Source organism: Sorex araneus, chromosome 10 (assembly GCF_027595985.1).
Source record: "Sorex araneus isolate mSorAra2 chromosome 10, mSorAra2.pri, whole genome shotgun sequence".
NCBI classification, from domain to species: domain Eukaryota; kingdom Metazoa; phylum Chordata; class Mammalia; order Eulipotyphla; family Soricidae; genus Sorex; species Sorex araneus.
The window spans coordinates 12,934,342-12,955,679 of NC_073311.1; the positions used below are offsets into that span (position 1 = coordinate 12,934,342).

At 39.9% G+C, this 21,338-nt stretch overlaps 1 protein-coding gene across 7 annotated transcripts in view; it reads left to right on the plus strand.

The window, feature by feature from the left end:
- Positions 1-21,338, plus strand: part of CNOT2 (CCR4-NOT transcription complex subunit 2) — a 113,768-nt gene that overhangs the window by 47,379 nt on the left and 45,051 nt on the right. For 4 of the 7 annotated variants that reach the window (XM_055117937.1, XM_055117943.1, XM_055117936.1 and 1 more), the window contains one exon: positions 20,131-20,253. The exons of 2 other annotated variants lie outside the window; for them this stretch is intronic. In XM_055117937.1, the coding sequence (XP_054973912.1) occupies positions 20,131-20,253 (123 nt within the window). Of the gene's footprint in view, positions 1-4,038; positions 4,097-20,130; positions 20,254-21,338 lie in introns of all 7 variants that reach the window. One more of the 7 variants, XM_055117938.1, reaches the window with a different exon arrangement.

The window sequence follows — 21,338 nt, forward strand, 5'->3', positions numbered from 1 at the left end:
GTGAATTTTGTGAAAAGAGGCATTTGTTATGTCATCATATGAAATGTTAAGCCTGAAATACTCTTGAAACAACTCAAAAGAAAAAATAAAGGAAATCTTAACAAGAAAAAAATGGTGAGCTGCAAAAAAATTTTTGATAACAAAATTCTTATTTTCAGAGTGTGAAATGCAAACTACCAAAAGTTTCTGTAGTCTTTTAGATACTTTGGAAGTGGTTGTCAATTTCTGTGGGAAAAGACAATTATATTTGCATATGTTTTAGAAATGCAAATTTAATACTTAAGGTTTTTTTTAACATAATTCCTTTTTTGAGGTTTAGAGGAATTTATTAAAACATTCAAGATTGTTAGTGGAGAAGTTACTTGGTGATATGTTACACCTGATTTTTAAATTCTAAGTGTATATTTCACAATAAACCATCACCAAAAATTTTTAAAAGGCAAGTCATTTAATACCTTTGTGAAAGGACAGTGTGAGATGTATTTTGTGGGCCAGAGAGTTCAGCAGGCTCTATAGCACATGTCTGCATGCAGGAGACCTGGATTCTGTCCTCAGCACTCCATTGCACCACTCAGCACCGCTGTGTGTGGCCCAGGCTTTGAGCTGAGAGTAATCCCTGAGCACTGCTGCATGGGCACAAAAACCAGAAAGATTTTGAACCTTCAAAAGATCACTAAATTAAACCTCCACAAACCCTGCTAATTCAGTAGAATCCACTTTTTTGATGTTAGAAGTGTCCATATAGAGCTACCCATTGCTGCAGGCAGGAGAAGTGGGGCAGGCAGCATGCCTGTTGGAGGTGGCAACAGAGTGAGGGGACAAGGACCAGACCAGTGGTGCACATGTCTGTGACAAGAGCGTCAGAGAACAATCTCTCAGACTGGGAGGCAGATAGAAGGGCCCTGTCATCCATCACATGCACTGTGGATGTAGGAGGTGCTAGCAATACCATGATATATACTTAACAAGGACCCCTCCCCCCACCCACCGCGGAGGTGATGAGGTGATCCTATAGATAATGGTGGTTGTGGATAATTTTTGGCCTCCAGACCATGGTTGGATACTCTCGGTTCCTGGTCTTCGTCAGAGACCTGTGAGTGCTCTCTTCTCTCCACTTTTGATCAGATCCAAAGGAAATCTGAGAAGATTAAATCAGGCCACACACCTGCTTCAGAGCCCATATTTCCATTTATGATGGGGTATGTGGCCTTCCCAAGCAGTACTCTGGGAAGCTAGGGGGTACTCTAGTGATACGCAGAGTAGTGGGCCTGCAGCTTCGCAACCAGGGAATGCTTGTGCCTAGTGTTTCTGGGAGGCTCCCAGGACAACTCCAGCGGGACTTGCTACACCTAGCAATGCTTGGGCAGTGTAGGGAGGGAATGAGGGCTAGGGTTTAAACTTGGGTCCCTGTGTCATGCTGAGCATGCATCCCTGGCCACTAAACCATCTCCCTAGCCTCCTCTAATTTTTAAGAATTTTATTAGCTTACCATGTATTCTTCTGGGGACCTGTGGACTGGATCACTCCTAGTGATGCTTCTCCGCCCTAGCAGGGACCTCTTCTCAGGTTCTCTGATGCCAGGGCTTACCGAGGCAACACAGGTGGTACTTTGGAGACCATATGGCACTTGCTATCAAAGCAGGATTGACCAAGCAAGGCCCATGTATATACTATCTCTCCATTCTCTATAAATCTTTGTGTGCTTTTATTTTCTATTTTTTGGCATGAGGTGGTGGTAGGAGGGTTAGACCACACCTGACAGTACTCAGGGTTTACTTTTGACTGCACTTGGGGAATCACGGCGATCATAGCAGTACTTGGGGGACCACATGGGATGCCTGGGATCAAACCCAGGTTGGCCATGTGCAAGGTGAGGGTCCTATCTGCTGTACTATTGCTCCAGTCCTCCATAATTCTATTTTTAAGATAATGAGTATGCTCATTAAAGTCTTACAGGTGCTATAAATGATACACTGGTCATTTAGATTCAAATACTACCAGGTAGGTGATGGCATGCATAGATAGTGATGAGGAAACATTCATGCTAATGAGTGTACTCTATACCAACTGCTGTTTCAGGTTTTATAGAAATGTAAGTAAGCAAAAATTAAGGGGTAAAAATTCTGATCCCATACAGTTAACATTTAGATCAAAGGAAGACATCAAAGAAATGAAACATATTCCATATTGTATATTAATAAACTCTGTGGGGAAAATGTAACAGCAAAAGATGATATTGCATTCCTAAGGGGTATAATATAAGTTTAGAATAGGCATCATCACAAAGATTGCTTAGTCTGGAGGTAAGAAGGCATGGGAGATTCTGCAAAAAGTGAAAGGCCTAGAGACCGAAGATGCTTTGAGTGTTTTTAGGAACAGAGACACCTCTATGACAGGAACACAGTAAGAGAAGTGGAAAGTAGTCAGGAGTACGAAGGGCAGTGAGTTTACAGGGTATTGAAGGCCCTATTAATGCTGCAGGAAGCAATTGTAAATGCTTTTGTCTGTATTCCCTTTAGTTTGTGATCCTTAGTTCTGCACATCAAATAGTTAAACTATAGAATTATAAATTGTCATGTCTGATATACTAGGTAATACATGTATTCAGACATGTACTCATTACTTAATAAATACATACCCAGTGTTTATTGAAATATTTATTTTTAATTTATATTGCAAGATGTTTTGATATTTTGCAGATCCAATGCACCCTTCCTGAAGGAATCTTTTTTTTTTTTTAAGTGGTGGTGGGGGTACAATTTTGTACCACTCCCAGCGGTGCTGATAGCTTACTTCTGGCTCTGTACTTAGGAATTACTCTTGGTTGTGCTCAGGGGACCATATGAGATGCCAGGGATTGAACCTTATCTGCTGTGCTATCTCTCCAACCCCCTATTTTTCATTTTTAATTGCTCCATAGAACATAATTCACTTCTGATATTCCTCTATATATTTAGCTTATATTTTTTCAATACTTAAAAAACGTCCTGGGTGGGGCCGGAGCGATAGCACAGCGGGTAAGGCGTTTGCCTTGCACTCGGCCGACCCGGGTTACATCCCCGGCATCCCATATGGTCCCCCAAGCACCGCCAGGAGTAATTCCTGAGTGCAAAGCCAGGAGTAACCCCTGAGCATCGCTGGGTGTGACCCAAAAAGCAAAAAAAAAAAAAAAAGTCCTGAGGTGTGACCAGTGGTAGTGGTCACACTACCTTGGTTGTTGATTCCCTCCACTGCTAAGTAAATAAATGAACAAGCATATCCTTTTAATTAGACTTAGTATTGTTTTCTAATCAAATTTTCTCTGCTCTGAACTAGTCATCCTTTTGGGATTTGAGGCATACTCTGCAGTGGCTGGGGCTGTTCCTCGTGTATTACTTGGCGATGTTCAGGGGATCATGAAGTGCTGGGAATCAAACTTGGCCTTTGGTACGCAAGGCAGGCACACAAGCCCTATGAGCTATCGCCCCAGTCCAGTAACTCCTTTCTTGTGTTTGAAAATGTTTGTTATTCAGCTGATTAATGGTATTGGCATGTCGGTTAAATGTTGAGTAATTTTAATTAATAAGAAGGGTAAGAAAGTCTAAGGAGCAGATGGGATGGTATTAACAAATTGTCTTAGATGTTTTCGTGATGGCCAGGTAAGCCCAACCTCTCATCATTTAGAAAAAAATAAAGTTTATAGAAAGTTCTGGCTTCCCGTAGAAAGGTCTGGCACCTCACTTGCCCTATCTTCCTTGTAAATTAGTACATTATGTCAATGTGGGCGGTATTTCTGGGTTTGGGACCTAATGAAGATGTGAACAGGGAGTCATAATGTTGAAACTGGACATTCAAATCTTTATAGCATGATTTCCTTATTTTTCAAAGAGCAGAAGATTTCCATCGTTTATCATGTTCTGGTTGGATTCCTTTCTTATCGTTTGCTGGAGTTTGAACCTCAGAGCTATGGTGTCAACCCTGCTGTAGTATCTCAGGGGAGCTCCTAAGTGTGGGGCTGGTGCCATGGCTCAACCTCCAACCTTTCCTTCTTCACTTCAGCCTCCAGCTCTGAGCTTTCCAATCCCCAGAGTAGCAAATGTTGAAAGAAGTTGCACAGGTAAGTATGTGGTGGGAAATTCTGGGGGTAAAGTGATACTGTCATCAATATATTGAGGGTGGGTGTTGGGTCATTTACCTGTGTGAGTCATTTTGTTTGTGTAAAGATGTCTCTTGTAAATTATTTTTCTCACAAAACTGTTAATAAATAGGCATAGTGTTCTATGAGAAGAAATACCTTTACTTTCAGTTAGATATGAAGTGGAATATCTTTCACCCAATAAGCATTACTTTATAGTGCAAAGGATTATTAGATTTTTTTAAATTCCATGTTCTCCACAGTATTGTAAGCAGGACTATAACATTTGTTTTTAAACCAAAGAAACATCTTTCTAACAGTGTTAGACATGGTATGCTTAAGTTTCTCAAAATTTTAGGCGGGTATTTATGCTTTTGTACTTTAACCAGGAAGGCTGGAACATTGCCACCAACTTCCAGCTTTCAGGTTTGAGGTTGACAAAAGTTAAGTTAGAGGCAGTGAAGGCATGGTGCTTATACAGCAGTCTGCAAACATTTGTTTAGTTAATGAATTCATTTGCCAGAGTCTTGTGTTTGTGTTTATAAGAATGTGTTTGTAAAATGTCAACACTAATGGCATTGTCTGCTTGTCTGCTTCATCCCGAAGTCATGACCTGTGTGTTTTTTCTTAATTTACATGGTTTAGAAATGATTTTTACAATGTAGTCCTTGATCTGCACTACTGCTATTCCTAAGTAGTACTAACCTTTCAGGCACTTCTCAGAAAGTCCTCAAGAATGGGAGTCTTGGGTGTTTGTGGGTTGTTTGTTGTTGTTGTTGTTGTTGTTGTTTTATGGGGGTCATGCCTTGTGATGCTGGGAAATTTTTGAATTTGGAGCTATTCAGACCCTAGTGATTCTAGTGGACTACTCCGGCCAATCATCCAAGGGCCATGGGGGAAATAGATCCCAACACGTAAAAGACCTCTGACACATCCCAGCCCCTTAAAAAGTATTCTCCCAAATCTATCCTTTATAGTTCTAGATTTTGTTGTTGTTTTCCCAATTAACTTTTTGAGGTATCGTGATTTACTACCAGAGTGCCAGCATCCTTCAACAATGGTCTCTGCCCACCCCCCCCCTTTTTTTTTCCTTGCCACACACCTATCTCTCATTGGCAGTTTCAGCCCTGTTGTAGTATCTCAGAGTTGTTTATCATTGGCCATCATCTATTCCCTAATTTTGCTGTTTTATCCTTCACAGATCAGTGAGATCATACAGTATTTGTGTTTCCTTCTGAGTCACTTCACTTAACATGATGCCCTGCAACATCCAAAGTATAGCAAAATAGGGGCAGTGGGTAGGATGTTTGCCTTGCACACAGCCGACCCAGGTTTGATTCCCAGCATCTCATATGGTTCCCTGAGCAGGGGTAATTCCTGAGAGCAGAGCCATGAGTAACCCCTAGGCAACACCGGGTGTGACCCAAAAAGAAAAAAAAAAGTATAGCAAAATATATCGCATCTTTTCTTACAGCTGAGTAATATTTCATTGTGTGTGTGTGTGTATGTGTGTCTAGCTTAGTGGATAAACTGTGGATAAATAGCGAGATCCTTTTGTATATAGAAAGAGATTAAAATTTATACTCAGTAAATATGGATTAGGTCTTCCATATTTATCATTTGTACTTACAGTGCTTAGGGAAGTGTGTCAGGCTGAAAGATAATAGGTCAACAACTGTTTCACATTTGAGGTGTTAGAACACATGTGCAAAATGTAGAGTCCTCAGTCCTCAACAGTTATCTCTTCTATTCCTCTCTTAGCATTTTAGGTTAGTTTAGTCTTTTTAGCCTCATAGCAGTGTCCAATGCCTACCCCATCTCCTTGTCCAGGGTTACTCCCAGAGATGTCTGGGGACCATACAGGAGTGGAGATTAAACCTATGCCTCAGGCATGCCTAACATGCACTTAGTTCCTAGAGCTATTTCTCTGGTTCTAGATTTTAATAAATTTTGGGTTCCTTTTTTTGGTATATAATACCTTTACCTTTTATTTACCTTGAGAAGGGAAGCACACCCGGCAGAGCTCAGGGTTTACTCCTGCTTTTACACTCGGATCACTCCTAGCAGGCTTGGGGTACCATACGGGGTACTGAACCCAGGTAGGCCACCTACAGGTCAAATGCCCTATCCACTCTACTCTCACCCCGACCCTACCTTTTATACATTCATTCATTCATTCATCCATGATTTAGGAATCACCTACCCAGCAATACTTAGGGGTTTCTCCTAGCTCTGTACTCAGGAATTAAAACTGGCAGTGCTCAGGTGACCATATTGGATGACAGGGATTGAAACAAGGTGGGCTGCATGCAAGGCAGTGGCCCCATCCACTGTACTATCACTCTAGCCCCTGTCCTTATCTTTCAAAGCTACAACATTCTGGTGATTTGAGTTCAAGTCTTAGTGATAAAGTATATTTTAAAATTTTGCAAAACCACAAAATCTGTTTTAGTAAAGTCTGAAGACTACACTTCATACTCAGCCCTAGATTAAAGTTAGGAGAATAAGAATATTTATAGACTTCTGAATAGAGAATTGATAGAGTATTTGGAATACTAAGGACTGATATACATGATTTGAGGGCATATCATCTGAGTAAAGCATCTGAACACCAGATTTTGGAGAACAATCTTTGGATTAAGAATGATGTGTTCTTTCTCTGTTCTCTCTCTCTCCCTCTCTCCTCTCCTCTCCTCTCTCCCCTTTCCCCTTTCCACTCCCTCTCTCCTTCTCCCTCTCCCTCTCCTTCTCCCTCTCAGCCTCTCCCTCTCCCTCCCCCTCCTCTTTTCTAAAATATTCCTTTAACTCCTGGAAAGGTCTTTCGTGCCAATATGTTTCTATACTCTCCACAGTAATGGTTGGATACATCCATGAGTTCCTCATTTTATGTTGAGTAACTTTTTGAGTTTTAATATTATTGTGCGTTTATAAGTTAACTGCCTTTTGAGTTTTCTCCTTTATTACTTGTTTATTTGGACTTGTGCATTTGTTAAAATGAAATTAGTTGTCTTTATTTCAGTGCTATCGATTCAAGCTGGTGAATTAGAAATTCTGCCTTTACAATTTAAACTTTCACTTTTCTTGATATCTGTCCCAAGTGGATTCATAAACAAGTTATTTATCATATTACAAATAGCATACATTTATACATTTATCATATTACAAATAATGAATCATGATGCTAGGCTGAGTAGGACTTCAAGAATATCCTTCTTTCCTTTAGCACCCACCTCCCTCTCTTCTCTCCTTTTCCTGTAATGCTTAGTTCTAGGTGGCAGCCTCCGGCTGGTGGCATACAGCGCTTTAACCTAGCTGGAGCTGTGTGCTGGTAGGGAGGAGCATGAGGGTGTCGTGATTGAATGCAGGGCCTCATACATTCGAGCCATGTACTCTACCACTTGCACTATCTCTCAGGTCAAGTATTATTTTTCTTATATATATGGAAAGATCATTTGTTCTTAAGAATTTTGATATTTTTAGATCCATGTAAAATTGTTTTTATCTAGGGGATATGCTCTCTTTTCCTACTACCACCCTTTTGTTTCAAGAGTGAAATAAAATTACAATTATTTTTAATACTAGTGAAGCAGTATTGGTTGGTCAGAATTACCAAAAAAGAACTGCTAAGAACTCTCCATGACATTGAAGCCAAAAGCATCTTGAAGGACGAAACAGCACTGACCATGCAAGTGGAAGCAAACATAAACAAATGGGACTACATCAAACTACGAAGCTTCTGCACTTTGAAAGAAACAGTGACCAAAATACAGAAAGAACCCATAGAATGGGAAAGAATATTTACCCAATACCCATCTGATAAGGGATTAATATCTAGGATATACAAGAACTTGTAGAATTGTATAAGAAAGAAACCTCCAACCCCATCAAAAAATGGGGAGAAGAAATGAACAGAAGTTTCCTCAAAAAAGAAATACAAATGGCCAAAAGGTACATGAAAAAATGTTCCACATCACTAATCATCAGGGAGATGCAAATCAAAACAACAATGAGATATCATCTCACACCACAGAGACTGGCACACATTCAAAAGAACAAAAGCAACCAGTGCTGGCGTGGATGTAGGGGAGAAGAGACGCTCCTTCCCTGTTAGTGGGAATGCCGACTGGTCTAGCCTTTCTGGAAAACAATATGGACAGTCCTTCAAAAACCAGAAATTGAGCTTCCATATGACCCCACAATACCACTTCTGGGAATATATCCCAAGGATGCAGAAGAGCACAGTAGAAATGACATCTGTACCTATATCTTCACTGCAGCACTGTTCATAATAGCCAAAATCTGGAAACAACCCGAGTGCCCTAAAACAGATAACTGGTTAAAGAAACTTTGGTACATCTACACGGTGGAATACTATGCAGCTGTTAGGAGAGATGAAGTCATGAAATTTGCTTTTAAATGGATAGACATAGAGAGTATCATGCTAAGTGAAATGAGTCAGAAAGAGAAGGACAGACCTAAAAGGACTGCACTCATTTGTGGAATATAGAATAACATCACATGAGGCTGACACCCAAGGACAGTAGATACAAGGGCCAGGGGGATTGCCCCATAGCTGGAAGACTGCTTCATGAGCAGAGGGGAGAAGACAGATGGAATAGAGAGGGGATCACTAAGAAAATGATTGTAATGAAAGTTGAAGATTTGTTATGAGCCAGGTTCCTTGAAGGATTAAATTATTTTCACTGTATTTACAAACTAGTTATTTCTAGTTTTTTTGGAATATATGGAAAGAGGATTTATTTTTCTTCACATAAAGACTTCCTTGGATAATAATTACTGCTTAATTGATGTTAGAGTATTCTTCTAAGAATACTAAATTAATATAACCTCCTATAAAATAGTTTGATACAGACTGGTTTTTGTCTCACACCTCTAGTTGTCAACCACTTACAAGCTCTGCTAAGAGAGCTTCATCACAAAATGCACAATTTTTGTTTTGTTTGGGGACTTCACTTAGTACTCAGGCCTTACTCTGGGGACTATTTGGGTGCCAGTGATTGAATCCAGATCTGCCCGCATGCGAAGCGAATGCCTAGCCTACTGTAAAATCTATCAGGCTCTGATATGTGGAAATATCTTATTGCAGAATCTTCCATATACTATTCACCACAAAATAAACCTCCCCACGTTACCATCCTCTTTCTCCCCTTCCAGCTTTTACTTTATGAAGTTTAAAGTCTAGGTAGAATAAACTGTCAGTTACATTCCTGAGTAAGTGTGAAAAGGGAGACTGACTATTGTCAGATCCCATGTCAGTCAGTTACCAGATAGGAAACCTTGGACCAATCAGATAGCAGCCTTGGACAAGCTATCAAGTTATTAGTTAGCTAAAAATGAAGATTACATATGTAAATACTTGAAGATTACTTAACTTATGAGCAGTGCAATATTTAGAATTTTTCTGGCATTTTAAATGGTCAGTAAAGTTATGTCACATAATTTTAATTATGATAGAGTATTTTCAGTGATATAAAAAAGGGATTCTAAAACTAGTGAAAATGTTTTCAAAGAATGCCGAAGAGCATTCTGAGCAGTTCTGTTAGTGCCTGCAAAAGTCCTACGTGGAAAAGCAGTTTTGCCTGCCTAAGTGAAGGTGTCAGAACACTGTGAGAGGAGCTGGGGAGGTTAGAGACCTTACATAGGATTTTACATATGTTTATATATGTTGAAACATTTCAGCCAATAGTACTGTAACAATACAAATTTTTTATCTCAAAATTCACTTGTGGCAGAGTATACTTAAAAGGAAAAACAATGGATTAATAAAGACTTATTTATAGACTACTAGGGATTTGTTTTAGGTATGACAATTACAGATGATTGTGTATGATTGTAGTGTTTAGTTTGATCGGTTTGAATTTTTCTCCCAAGACTATATGTGTTGATGAGTTGCATTTTTCACCAGTTACATGAAAAGGAATAAGTGAATAACCTAAATTTAATAAGCCGTAAGCCTTGTGTTGGGTTTTGGATAAATGCTGCTAGAAAGTTCTAAGATCTTCCTCTGTACTTCAGGTGGGGTTAACAAGAGGAGATTGACAGAGCAGTGTAGTTATGAATATGGTAAAGGAGTAAAAGATTTGCTAGAGGAAAACTGACTAGATTTTTTAAAACTTCAATGCCTATGGTTTCAGCGCCTGTCTGTGCCTGTTCTGTTAACATTGTCTTGAAGATCTAGCCTATTTTGCCTTATCACAGAAACTACGCTGGGACATTAGGAACAGCAGACTGCTGGACAAGGCTAAGACTTAAGACAGGATACCCCCATCTTCCATCCTTGGTGACTGGTTGCCAGTAAACCGATGTCTTGACCTGTCGAAGTCTCTCTCGTTTGATAAGCCTTCTAGTGGCAGTGAAACCAAACCTTCATGGTAGGGCATTATCATCATCCTTGAATTTTCTTGTCTGTACTGAAAATTTGGTTTTCTGCGTTTTTCTCACTGAGCTCTTCTACATGCTTTCATTTTATTATTTTTATCTAATCTCCCCCCCCTCCCTGTTTGGAGCCATACCAGGCGGTGCTCAGTGCTTACTCCTGGTTCTGTGCTCAGGAGTCACTTTGGCAGTACTCAAGGGACCATTTATAGTGCTGGGGATGGAACCCGGCATGGCCACATGCAGGCAAATGTCCTCCTACCTGCTGTACTACTGCTCTGGCCCCCACTTTTGTCTGCTTAGACCACACATTTGCCACCACACTTAGACCAGCATTTACCTGTCCCTCCCATTCCTTTGTTCCCCCACCCTTTTTTTTTTGGTCAAGGCTTTGTTTAAATAGTTCTTTCTGGGGAGGGGGGCGGGAGCAGAGAGGGAGAGTTCAATTTTAAGATGTAGGAGGATGGGGTAATGTACACATCTCAGGAGACTTGCAACTTGTGGGTGTAGGTGAGTGAATCCTCAAGCTGGAGAGATGGGCCCTGCTACAGTGGTTTTTATTATAGGGCTCATTCCAGATTGCCTCACCTGGGACTTTTCTGTTGGGATGTAGCCAAGAGGAAGAGCCTTGCATTCATTTTTCGTTTTGCTTTTGACCATGCTTGGCAGTGCTCAGGAGGCCTGTGTGGTACCTAGAGCATAGGGCACCTGTAAGGCAAGTGCTTTATCTCCTGTGTTATCTCTGAATAACTGCCCTGTTTGTGGGAGGAGAAGGGCAGTTCATCACACACTATGGATCTGAGGGTTATTTGGGATCATGTAGGATAATGTCTTAACCCCTGTACTATCCAGCCTTGAGCTTTGGATTTTTTAAAAAAAATTTAAACCATTTATATGAGGCACCTTGTTTTATACTCTTGTTAATACTTTCCATCCGTATATATTTCCAGTAAGTACCACGCTCATCACCAGAATGCTCTCCCACTCTTCTCCCACCGACTCCTTTCAGTTCTGTAGAAAGAACTTCATTTCTGAACTTTTGTCATCTGTTGTTCTGTTAATATTTTTCTTGATATACCCGCATAGTAGGTTTTTTAATTGCGGAGGTAGTAACCTGTAGACTTGTAGATGAATAAAGCTAATCTAAAATTCCAAGAACTGTAAATCATTGATACATTGAAAAAATTTTTTTCAAAAACTACTTTTTTACAGGCATGTAAATTTTTAAAATTAGTGAATAGTTTTATGATAATTCATTTTGAAATTTGCATGAAATTGATAAATCCTACATATATGCAGTTTAGTAAAAGTGAGGAGAGAATTTTTGAAAATTTAAGGAAAATTTTAATAGGCTATAAAAGTGTGTTTTATCCTAAAAAGGGAATGTTGGCTTTCTAATAGAAGATACATTATAGATAATGCTTAAGTAACTAAAGAAATCATCTTTCCAGATCTAGAAAATGCATTCAATAGAAGTAAAACATTAGTTTATTAGGAAAAGTTTAAAACTCTTAGCAAGGTTGAAATATAATTTCATTGTTTTAAATATACTTAAAACAGATAATGTTTTAATCTAGTAGAGGGCAACTATAAGCACTGTGAGTGAATGCCATGCTCACACTCATTGGCAAGGCACTAGAGTTTATCTTTTTTTTTTTCCAAAGATACTCTTTTACTTACTTAGTTTTTTAGGGTGACACCTAGCAGTGGACTCAGGACTTACTCTTAGTTCTGTGCTCCAGTAGCATTCCTGGCAGGCTTGGGGGACCATGTGTGATGCCAGGTCAAGTCCAGGCCAGCCACACGCAAGACAAGCACCATACTATCACCCTGGCCCCCAAAATGCTCCTTTAATGTTTAATGTAAAACTAGTTTCAAGAGGTTGAGTTTTATGTTAGTTTTGTTTTGCTGGGAGTCACACCTAGTGATGCTTGGGACTTACTCCTGGGTCTGTGCTCAGGGATCACTCCTGCTGGTACCAAGAATCGAACCTGGGTCAGCTGCATGCAAGGCAAGCACCCTGCCTGGTGTATCATTTTTCTTGCTCCTGGTTTTTGTTCTGGGCTAGAGCGATAGCACAGAGGGTTAGGCATTTGCCTTGCATGCAGCTGACCCTGGTTCGATTTCTCCATCCCTCTCGGAGAGCCTGGCAAGCTACTGAGAGTATCTTGCCTGCACGACAGAGCCTGACAAGCTCCCCGTGGCATATTTGATATGCCAAAAACAGTAACAAATTTCACAATGGAGATGTTACTGATACCCGCTTGAGCAAATCGATGATAGTTTTTGTTTTAGGTTTTGGGCCACAATTGAATCTTCCTCAGGAATCACTTCAGATGGGCTGTGGAGATCAGATACAGCAAGTGCCCTATTTACTGTACTATCTATGTGGCCTGGCCCAAGGCTTGGGTTTTTGATAGCTTTTTTAAATAAAATCCACCTTCTCTTTTTTTCTTTTCTGAGGTGGTCCACTCTTTTAGGTGGTTCCCTCATGCCCTCAGGCCACTTGGAAACTGGAGATTTGGTAACTTCTTTAAAGATCACCTTGGTATTTTTCCTATTTTTCCTTCTGGAAAAGCCTTTTTTATTGGAGGGCCCAGCCACACCTATCAGATTCAGCTTTCTTTACTGGAAGCCCAGCCCTCTGGGCAAAGGGGTGATGACTTAACTGGCTGTTTCCTGCTGAGAGTGTGTCAAAGATAGGGCTCATGATGGAGCCTTTTCTTAGGGGTCTGCCCAAAGGGCCCTCTGTGGAACCCAGACTCTTCATATCAGGCTGTATCTTGACCAGCATCTGTACTTTAAGGAATTTTTAATGGACAAAGACATTTTTATTAAGGTGTTTAAGAGGCATGAAAAAATACTACAGTGTAGGTAAGAAATGTAAAGACCTAAACACCTTTTTGTTTGTTTGTTTGTTTTGTTTTGGGACTATACCCAGCCAATGTGTGTGGTTCCATTCCCTTGACCCTGAAAAGAACCTCTAATCGTTGGGAAAAATGAGTGAGGAGAGGCTGCTAAAATCTCAGGGCTGGGATGAACAGAGACGTTACTGGCTCCAGTAAATTGATGAACAACGGGATTGACAGTGATACCCAGCAATGCTCAGGGGTTACTCATGACTGCACTCAGGAATTACTCTGGAGGTGCTTATGGGATATTGGGATTTGAACCCAGTCTGCCTGCATGCAAGGCGAGTGCCATAACCAAAATACTATAACACTCAAGCCCCTCTGTCCTTACCTTTTTAAGCTACATGTTGGTGATTCAAGTTTAAGTCTTGATGATAAAGGATATTTTTTAAATTTTGCAAAACCACCCACTATACTATCAGTCTGTCTTCCAGTCTGCCTTCCCCCCTCCCCCAGTCTTTCTTAATGTCTGCCCCACCCTCATTCCTGAAGTAGTTCTTGAACTCAGTCTGCCCTTCTAGTTGGTAATATTTATCCTTACTCTCTACCCCCCTTTACTTTCAAAGCCTTGAGGCTTAGAGTGGGAAGGGGAGGTGTATGAGTATTCCTTTTCATTGGATAGGAAGAAGAGTGAAGGAGTTGTGCAAGAGATTAGAAGAGGGACCTTTTTAGTGGGGCCCAGTTTTTAAAAACTTTCCCATGGGCAGGATACATAGTGCAGTGGTTAAGAGTGCCTGCCTTGCACAAGACTGAGCCAGATGGCTTTCCTCCCTGAGTCTTCCAGGAGTGATCCCGTCCCACAGAGCCGGGAGTACGTCCTGGGCACAGCCAGCTGTGGCACCTACAGAACAGTCCAACAAACCTGGATATCTAGAACCATTACTATCACATGGTGTTGGCTTTTGTTTGCTTAGCTGGTTGGGGTTTTTTTGTGCCACACCCAGCAGTGTTCAGGGATTACAGGGTGAAATTGATTTTGTTGGGGATTCTTTTTGTCTTGGGGCACACCCAGTGCTGCTCAGGAGTTATTCCTGGCTTTGTACTCCTTGGGGTTTGGGGTAACCCAGATGGCCGTATTCAGTGCAAGTACTCTCTCCTGCCCCTGTTTAGGATTCTAACCGGAGGTTTTAGTTTTAACTCTGTGGGACTGGAATTTAGTTTTCCAAATATTAACTTTCTTTTAAAAAAAATCTTTGTGTTTTTTTTCCCCTCAGACATAGACTTTTGTGTTCTTAAAGCACCTGTATAGATTTTCATGTTGTAATTGATTACTTACAGAATTGCTTTCTAGCTAGACCTAAACTTAGACAAGACTTGAGTCTGTTACTTGACTTCTACCTTTGTCTTCATTGTCAAACTTTTTGGCATAATTCAGATAGGCAACCTTTTCAGCAGATTTCACTGCAATGTGAGGAGAGCCCACTCAAAATACTTAAGCTTTTTAGAGGTTAAACAGAGGTGATAGGAAGAATGGCAAAAATTGGTATGAAAACCACTGTAAAGAGTAGTAAAACTAGAAGGATACTTAATAGTATGTAGTAGGTGAGAGTAATTTAGGAAATTAGTTGTAAATATTGATTCAGTTTATTAAATTGTACTTTCTAGGTAGAAATGCCCAGCTGCAAAACCTTAGTCAGCCCTTAGTTAAGACCTCAGCGTGTGCAAGGTTCTACCCGCTGTACTACCACTCAGGCCCTAAAATTTCCATTTTACTCGCTATTATAACATCTGACCTGAGTTGAAAAAGTGACCAGTTAATAAAATGAATACAGGATCAATATGTTTGGTTGAAAAAAGCTGACAAGTTTTACATGCCAATAATCTGGCAAATTTTATATATAATATAAAATAAAGTGTGATTTTATTTTAAAATTAGTTTATTTTTAAAATTTCCATTTACTGAGTCGAGTTACTATATATATGGTATAACCATTAATTTCAGTATTTCAGTGTAATATTCATATATTCTCTTTAATGCTGATGAGCTTATTCCAGCTTCTGTCAGTAGTGTTTGTTCTCCCTTCAGACATGTTACTTACTCCTACCACTACCCCTAATTGAGCCCCTAATCTCCTAATCAACCTGTTTTCTCTTACTTTTTATCCTACACTGTCCATTTCTTTCAGAATTGGACATGCCTATCTGCGTAATAAAATCTGGAGTTCCGTAGGCCTGCAGGGTCTCTAACTTCAATTACTAACATTCTCCACTAGTTTGTGGTACTTGAGCCATGGAAGGAAGATCTTGCTGTTTATTCCCTCTGTAGGGAATGTTCTTCCTGTAGGTCTTTGCCTAATTGGTTACCTTATTTATCTGCTTGATTTTTAACTTCTCAGTTTCCTCTTCCTGGATAACCTAAAATACTTTGTTGCATCATTCTCTAAAATGACCATTTTAAAATTAGAAAAGACCATTTCAAATTGAATAAAAACTTTAAAACTAAAATTTTATTTCTGAAAAAATGGCTCAGATTTGTTTTCCTCTTTTTCTTTCCTTTCATTCTTTATGATTTTGCCAAGGATCAGATAATTATTTCTGGCCCTCCATCCTTTGGTAACTGCCTTTGGAGAGCTGATTAGATTTTGCTTTTTTTGATTTTGTCTGCTTTTTGCTGAAGGCAAAGAATGATATTTTCATCAATTTGTAAAAGCTACAACATATTCTGCATATTTGTGCTGTTTACACAGAAAATGAGTCTGAAAAAAAATGTGGTATCATGGAAGAGGAATCTTTAAGGCATTTGATACATTTAATTTTGCTTTCAGAACAACCAAAGGCTATGCACAGTATTAGTATGAGGGTTTTTTTTTTATTCTGTATAGTTTCAGACAGATGTTATACAGAAACTGCAAAGGAGGATTTTATTTTGTAGCTATTTAAGTTAATTTAGACCAGTTGTAGAATTTAGTGAAAAGAAATACTGTGATACTTTAGAAATTTTACTGCATTCTGTAAGTTTTATGCCAGTTTTTCCATTTTTGCACTTTTAAAACATTAGTTGTCCTCCTTCCCTTCCTTCCGTCCCTGTTTCTGTAAAGAGAATAAATAATATCCTTAATTTTTTTAAAAAAATAAATTTATTTATTGAATCACTGTGAGAGCAGTTACAAAGTTTTCAGGTTTAAGTCTCTGTCATACAATGATGAAACACCTGTCCCTTCACCAGTGCACATTTTCTACCATCAGGAATCTCAGTATACCCCTCATCCCCATCCCACACCCTCCCCCCACCTGTGTGGCAGATGATTTCCACATTACTCTCTACTTTGATTACATTCAGTATTTCTACACCAGACCCACCATTATTTGGGATTTTACCGCAGCACTCAGATCGGTCAAAAAGGCAGCATTAGACAGTTTGTTTTCTATTGTTGATTATGAATAGCATATGATGTCGTACAGCCACTATTGCAGTTTTGGAATTCTGAAATTTTAATAATTAAATCAGGAGCGATTTCTGTCAAAAGCCTCTGGGTTCCGAGATTTGTTTCTGAGTCTCTGGGATCAAGAAACCCAGAAACTTTTCATGATCCCAGAAACTTTTTTTGTTTTAATTTGCTTGACCACACCTACTGAGCTCCTCTGCTCAGTGCTCAGGGGTTGCCCCCAGTGAACAGTGCGGTGCTGGGGATCAGACCCAATATCCTTAACTTTTGGAAAGCAAATCTAACATCTCAGGTTTACAGAATCTTCATTTGCAGACTAGAATGATTTTCCCTTCACTTTATGTTTTTGAGATAAGACTCACAGGGTGGGAGTAGAAGGGGGCTCACTGGCTTAGTTTTGTTTGTTTGTTTTTTTGTTTGTTTTCCCTGTTAGAAATCATCTATGTAGTTGGAGACAAGGCTGTAGGATTCCAGTGCTAAAACTACATTCAGAATTATAGAAAAGGTTTTTTTTGGGGACACACCTGACAATTCTCAGGGCTTACTCCTGGCTTTGCACTCAGAGATCCCTCCTGGCAGTCTCAGGGAACCTTATGGGGTGCTGGGGGTTGAATTCCTGTCAGCCGTGTGGAAGGCAAGTGCCTTACCTGCTGTACTATTGCTCTGGCCCCTTACAGAAAAACATGGGACTCATCAGGGACTCCACTGCCAACAGACGGTAGGCATATAATATATAGACCTTTGAAAAATACCTCTGTTTCACATTGTTAATGTGTCAGTTTCATGTTAAAGAGTTAGTAAGCCAAAACAGACACCATACAGTGGCTAAACCATCTTCAGACTGTTCATTATTTAACTGAATAGCTTTTTGTCAGAAAGAAAAAGGTCTAAACTGGAAGAATAGCCAAACCTTTGAATTCCCTGCAACTTTTGTAAGACACTTAGGATATCAAACAGTTGATTATTTTATGTCTGTGTGATTTGAGCAAACTGGAACTTCAGATTTGGTGTTTAAAGTCTGCAACATGTCTTGCTTGCTTTTCAATCCCGTGTTTTCTCTTGAACACATATTCGCTTTTTCTCCCCTCACATACAAAAAAAATTTCTTTCAATAAAAGTTTTTGCTTCACTAAATGAAAAAAAAAGGGCAACATATCAGTTCACTATTCTGCATTTAAACAGCAGTAACTAGTGTTTACTTTTGTTTTATTTCTCTAATTTGTTTGTTTTGGGGACACTCAGTGATGCTCAGTTAACGAAGTACCTATGGGAATCAGACACCAGTTTTTCCATGCTCCTTGATTTTAATTTTTTATTAGTGAATCACCGTGAGATAAAGTTACAGACGTACAAACTTTCATGCTTGTGTTTCAGTCATACAATGATCGAGTACCCATTCCTCTACCTGTGCCCATTTTCCACCACCAATGGTCCCAGCATTTCTCCCCCCACCCCCCACCCCCTACCCTGTGCCCTCCACCCCACTTCTCTTCTGTGGCAGGGCATTCCCTTTTGCTTTCTCTCTCCTTTTGGGTGTCGTGGTTTGCTATAGAGGTATTAAGTAGGCATCACGTTCAGTTTATAGTCTATTTTCAGCCCGCATCTCTGATCCCTAGCGGGGCCACCTAGCACCCTTTGCTTGGTGGTCCCTTCTCTATCTGGAATTTGCTCCATCTCTTTGGTTCCTTTGCTTCATTTTGAAAAAGATAAAATAAGTTACTCATTTTTATTCATAACCAAAGAAAATACCCGTTCCCCAAATTGTTCATGTGAACAGACACGATTACCAGGTATTCAGGTCTTCGCAAATCTCTCAACAAATTTTTGTTTACATTGTACTTACCCAAATACTATTAGGGAGAAGACAAAACATACACAAAAGTTTAATAATTTCAAAATTTTGGTGTGGGCTCAAAATTGTGGTGTTTAACATGAAAACACATATAAAAAGCAAAAATGAGAGCCGGAAAGATGATAATTACCAGAGGTTAAAGCACTGGCCTTACATGTGGCAGACCTCAGCTTGATTCCTAGCGTCACATATCACGGCAAGGAATGATCCCTGAGCATAAAACTAGGACTGAGCCGTATACAGTGCTGGGTATATGTACAGCAGTGAGTGATATGAGTGTATTCTGGCTTGAGAAACATGTTGGTGTGTGGCTGGAGGAATAGCTCAGCAGTGCATTCTTTGCATGCAGGAGGCTCAGGTTTGATCCCCGACACTACTTGGTCCCCTGACCATTGGGTGTGTCCCTAAAACAGTAACAGAAATTTAGTCCAAAAAAATAAACTTAGATTATAAATGAAATCTAATCTAAATCTAAATATGCAGTGGAATACAGGTAGCTTAAAAATTAATCATGTCTGGGGCTGGAGCAATAGCACAGCAGGTAGAGTATTTGCCTTGCATGCAGCTGACATGGGTTCAATCCCCGGCATCCCATATGGTCCCCCAAGCACTGCCAAAAGTGATTCCTGAGTGCAGAGCCTGGAGGAACCCCTATGCATTGCTGGGTGTGACTCCAAAAGCCAAAAAAAAAAAAAAAGCCGAATTAATCATGACAAAGTTATTGATGAAGATACATGTGAAAATGTTAAGTAATTAAGCCCAAACTTAAAGTCTTTGTTTTAGAAAATTTTATATAAGACTCCTATTTTTCAGGCCAGAGAGAGTACAGTGAGACAGGTGCTTGCCTTGTATGCAGTTTCAATGCTGGGTTCAATCCCCAACATCCCATATGGTCCCCCAATCCCCCACCAGGAGTAATTTCCAAGTGCAGAGCCAGGAGTAACCTCTGAGCATTACCAGGTGTGACCCAACCACACCTCCACCCACCCACCCCAGCCCCAAAGGAAAAAGAAGGACTGCTATTTTTCAAAAATAGTTGATACTTAGTTCTTTAAAAGTTCTTTAGGGGGCCATAGCGATAGTACTGCACGAAGGGTGTTTGCCTTGCACACAGCTGACCTGGGTTCGATCCCCAGGATCCCATATGGTCCCCTGAGCACTGCCAGGAGTAATTCCTGAGTGCAGAGCCGGGAGTAACCCCTGAACATCGCTGAGTGTGAACCAAAAGCCAAAAAAAAAAAAAAACAAAGTTCTTTAAAAGTTAGTAGAATTACCACATAAATTAAGCAACTTTGAGTTTTTCTTTCAATATTTGGAAATACGCATTTTAGTACTCTTGTATAAACTGTCTTGTGTGTTCCAGTAGCACATAGTTGATCTGAATCATAGTTCTCTTTTTCTATTTCACATTGGAGTAAGGGTGACATTTTCCAGAATATTCCACTTGATAAAAGTAATATTTTTGTTTAGGTGACAAACAGCATGTTTGGTGCTTCAAGAAAGAAGTTTGTAGAGGGGGTCGACAGTGACTACCATGACGAAAACATGTACTACAGCCAGTCTTCTATGTTTCCTCATCGGTCAGAGAAAGATGTAAGTTTACCAGTTGCCTTGTCTTTACTCAGCAGTGTGTGCCTGGCCTCGCGGGTTCTGAAGCAGTGGGAAGGAGTGCCGTCTTTGTTGCCTGGCCGTGCTTCGGGCACAGTGCGGGTGTTTGGAACACAGAGATGGTGGCGAGCTTCCATTCTAATGGGAGACAGAGGCTCTCCTATGATTCTCAGATTGAGAGACGAGTACTCAGACATGGAGTGAACAGTGTTACTTTTAAGTCATGATTTTTTTTTTAAAAATGTGAGAAGGAGATTGTTAAAATAGTTGATAAATGTAGCGATATAGGGCAGGCTTAAATGAAATTTTATCTTTGTTATATAATCCTTTCTGGTAGGAAGACCATCTCTAGGGATGCTCTGAGAGAAAATTTTTTAGAAGAAGTGTATCTCAAATGTAGATGATATAGAATTATGAGTTACTGCTCTAGAAGGCCAGTAGTTTAATCATACCGTGTGAAATAAAGAATTTAGTACACGGCTAAATCTAACAATTTATGAAAAATTTTTATACAAATTCAGTTCTTCAAATTTTAGTAATCTAATCACTTTAAATTATACAGTAGATGGTATAGTTAGACCAGTTTTGCATTCTTGTGTTTTTGCACTTGCCTTTTTTCTCTTTCAGAGCTTTATCAAGTTTCTGTTTCTGATCTTCCAATATGTGTAACTATGAACTCTTACTAACCTAATGAAGTTCTTACTGATCAACTAGAATTGAACGAATGGGCTTAGCCTATTTTTTAACTAGATCCTTTCTTTCCCCTCCTGTCTACATCCCCTCCCCTCCTCTTTTCTTCCTTTCAACTTTTCTTCCCTTCCCCTCCCTTTCCTCCTGTCTTCTCTTCCAGGTTCTCTTCACCCTCCCCCCCTTTCCTTCCTCACCTTTTCCTCCTCCCCTTCTCTGCCTTGTCCTTCTCACCTATCTCTTCACTTTCCTGGTCTTCTTCTTTCCTTCCTTCCACCCACCTCTCTCTTCTCCTTTCAGACTCAACCCTTTGTTCTGGTAGTCCCTTTGTTTTCATTTTAAGAGTATCTTAACAACCAACTGTCACTTTTAAGGACTTGTGT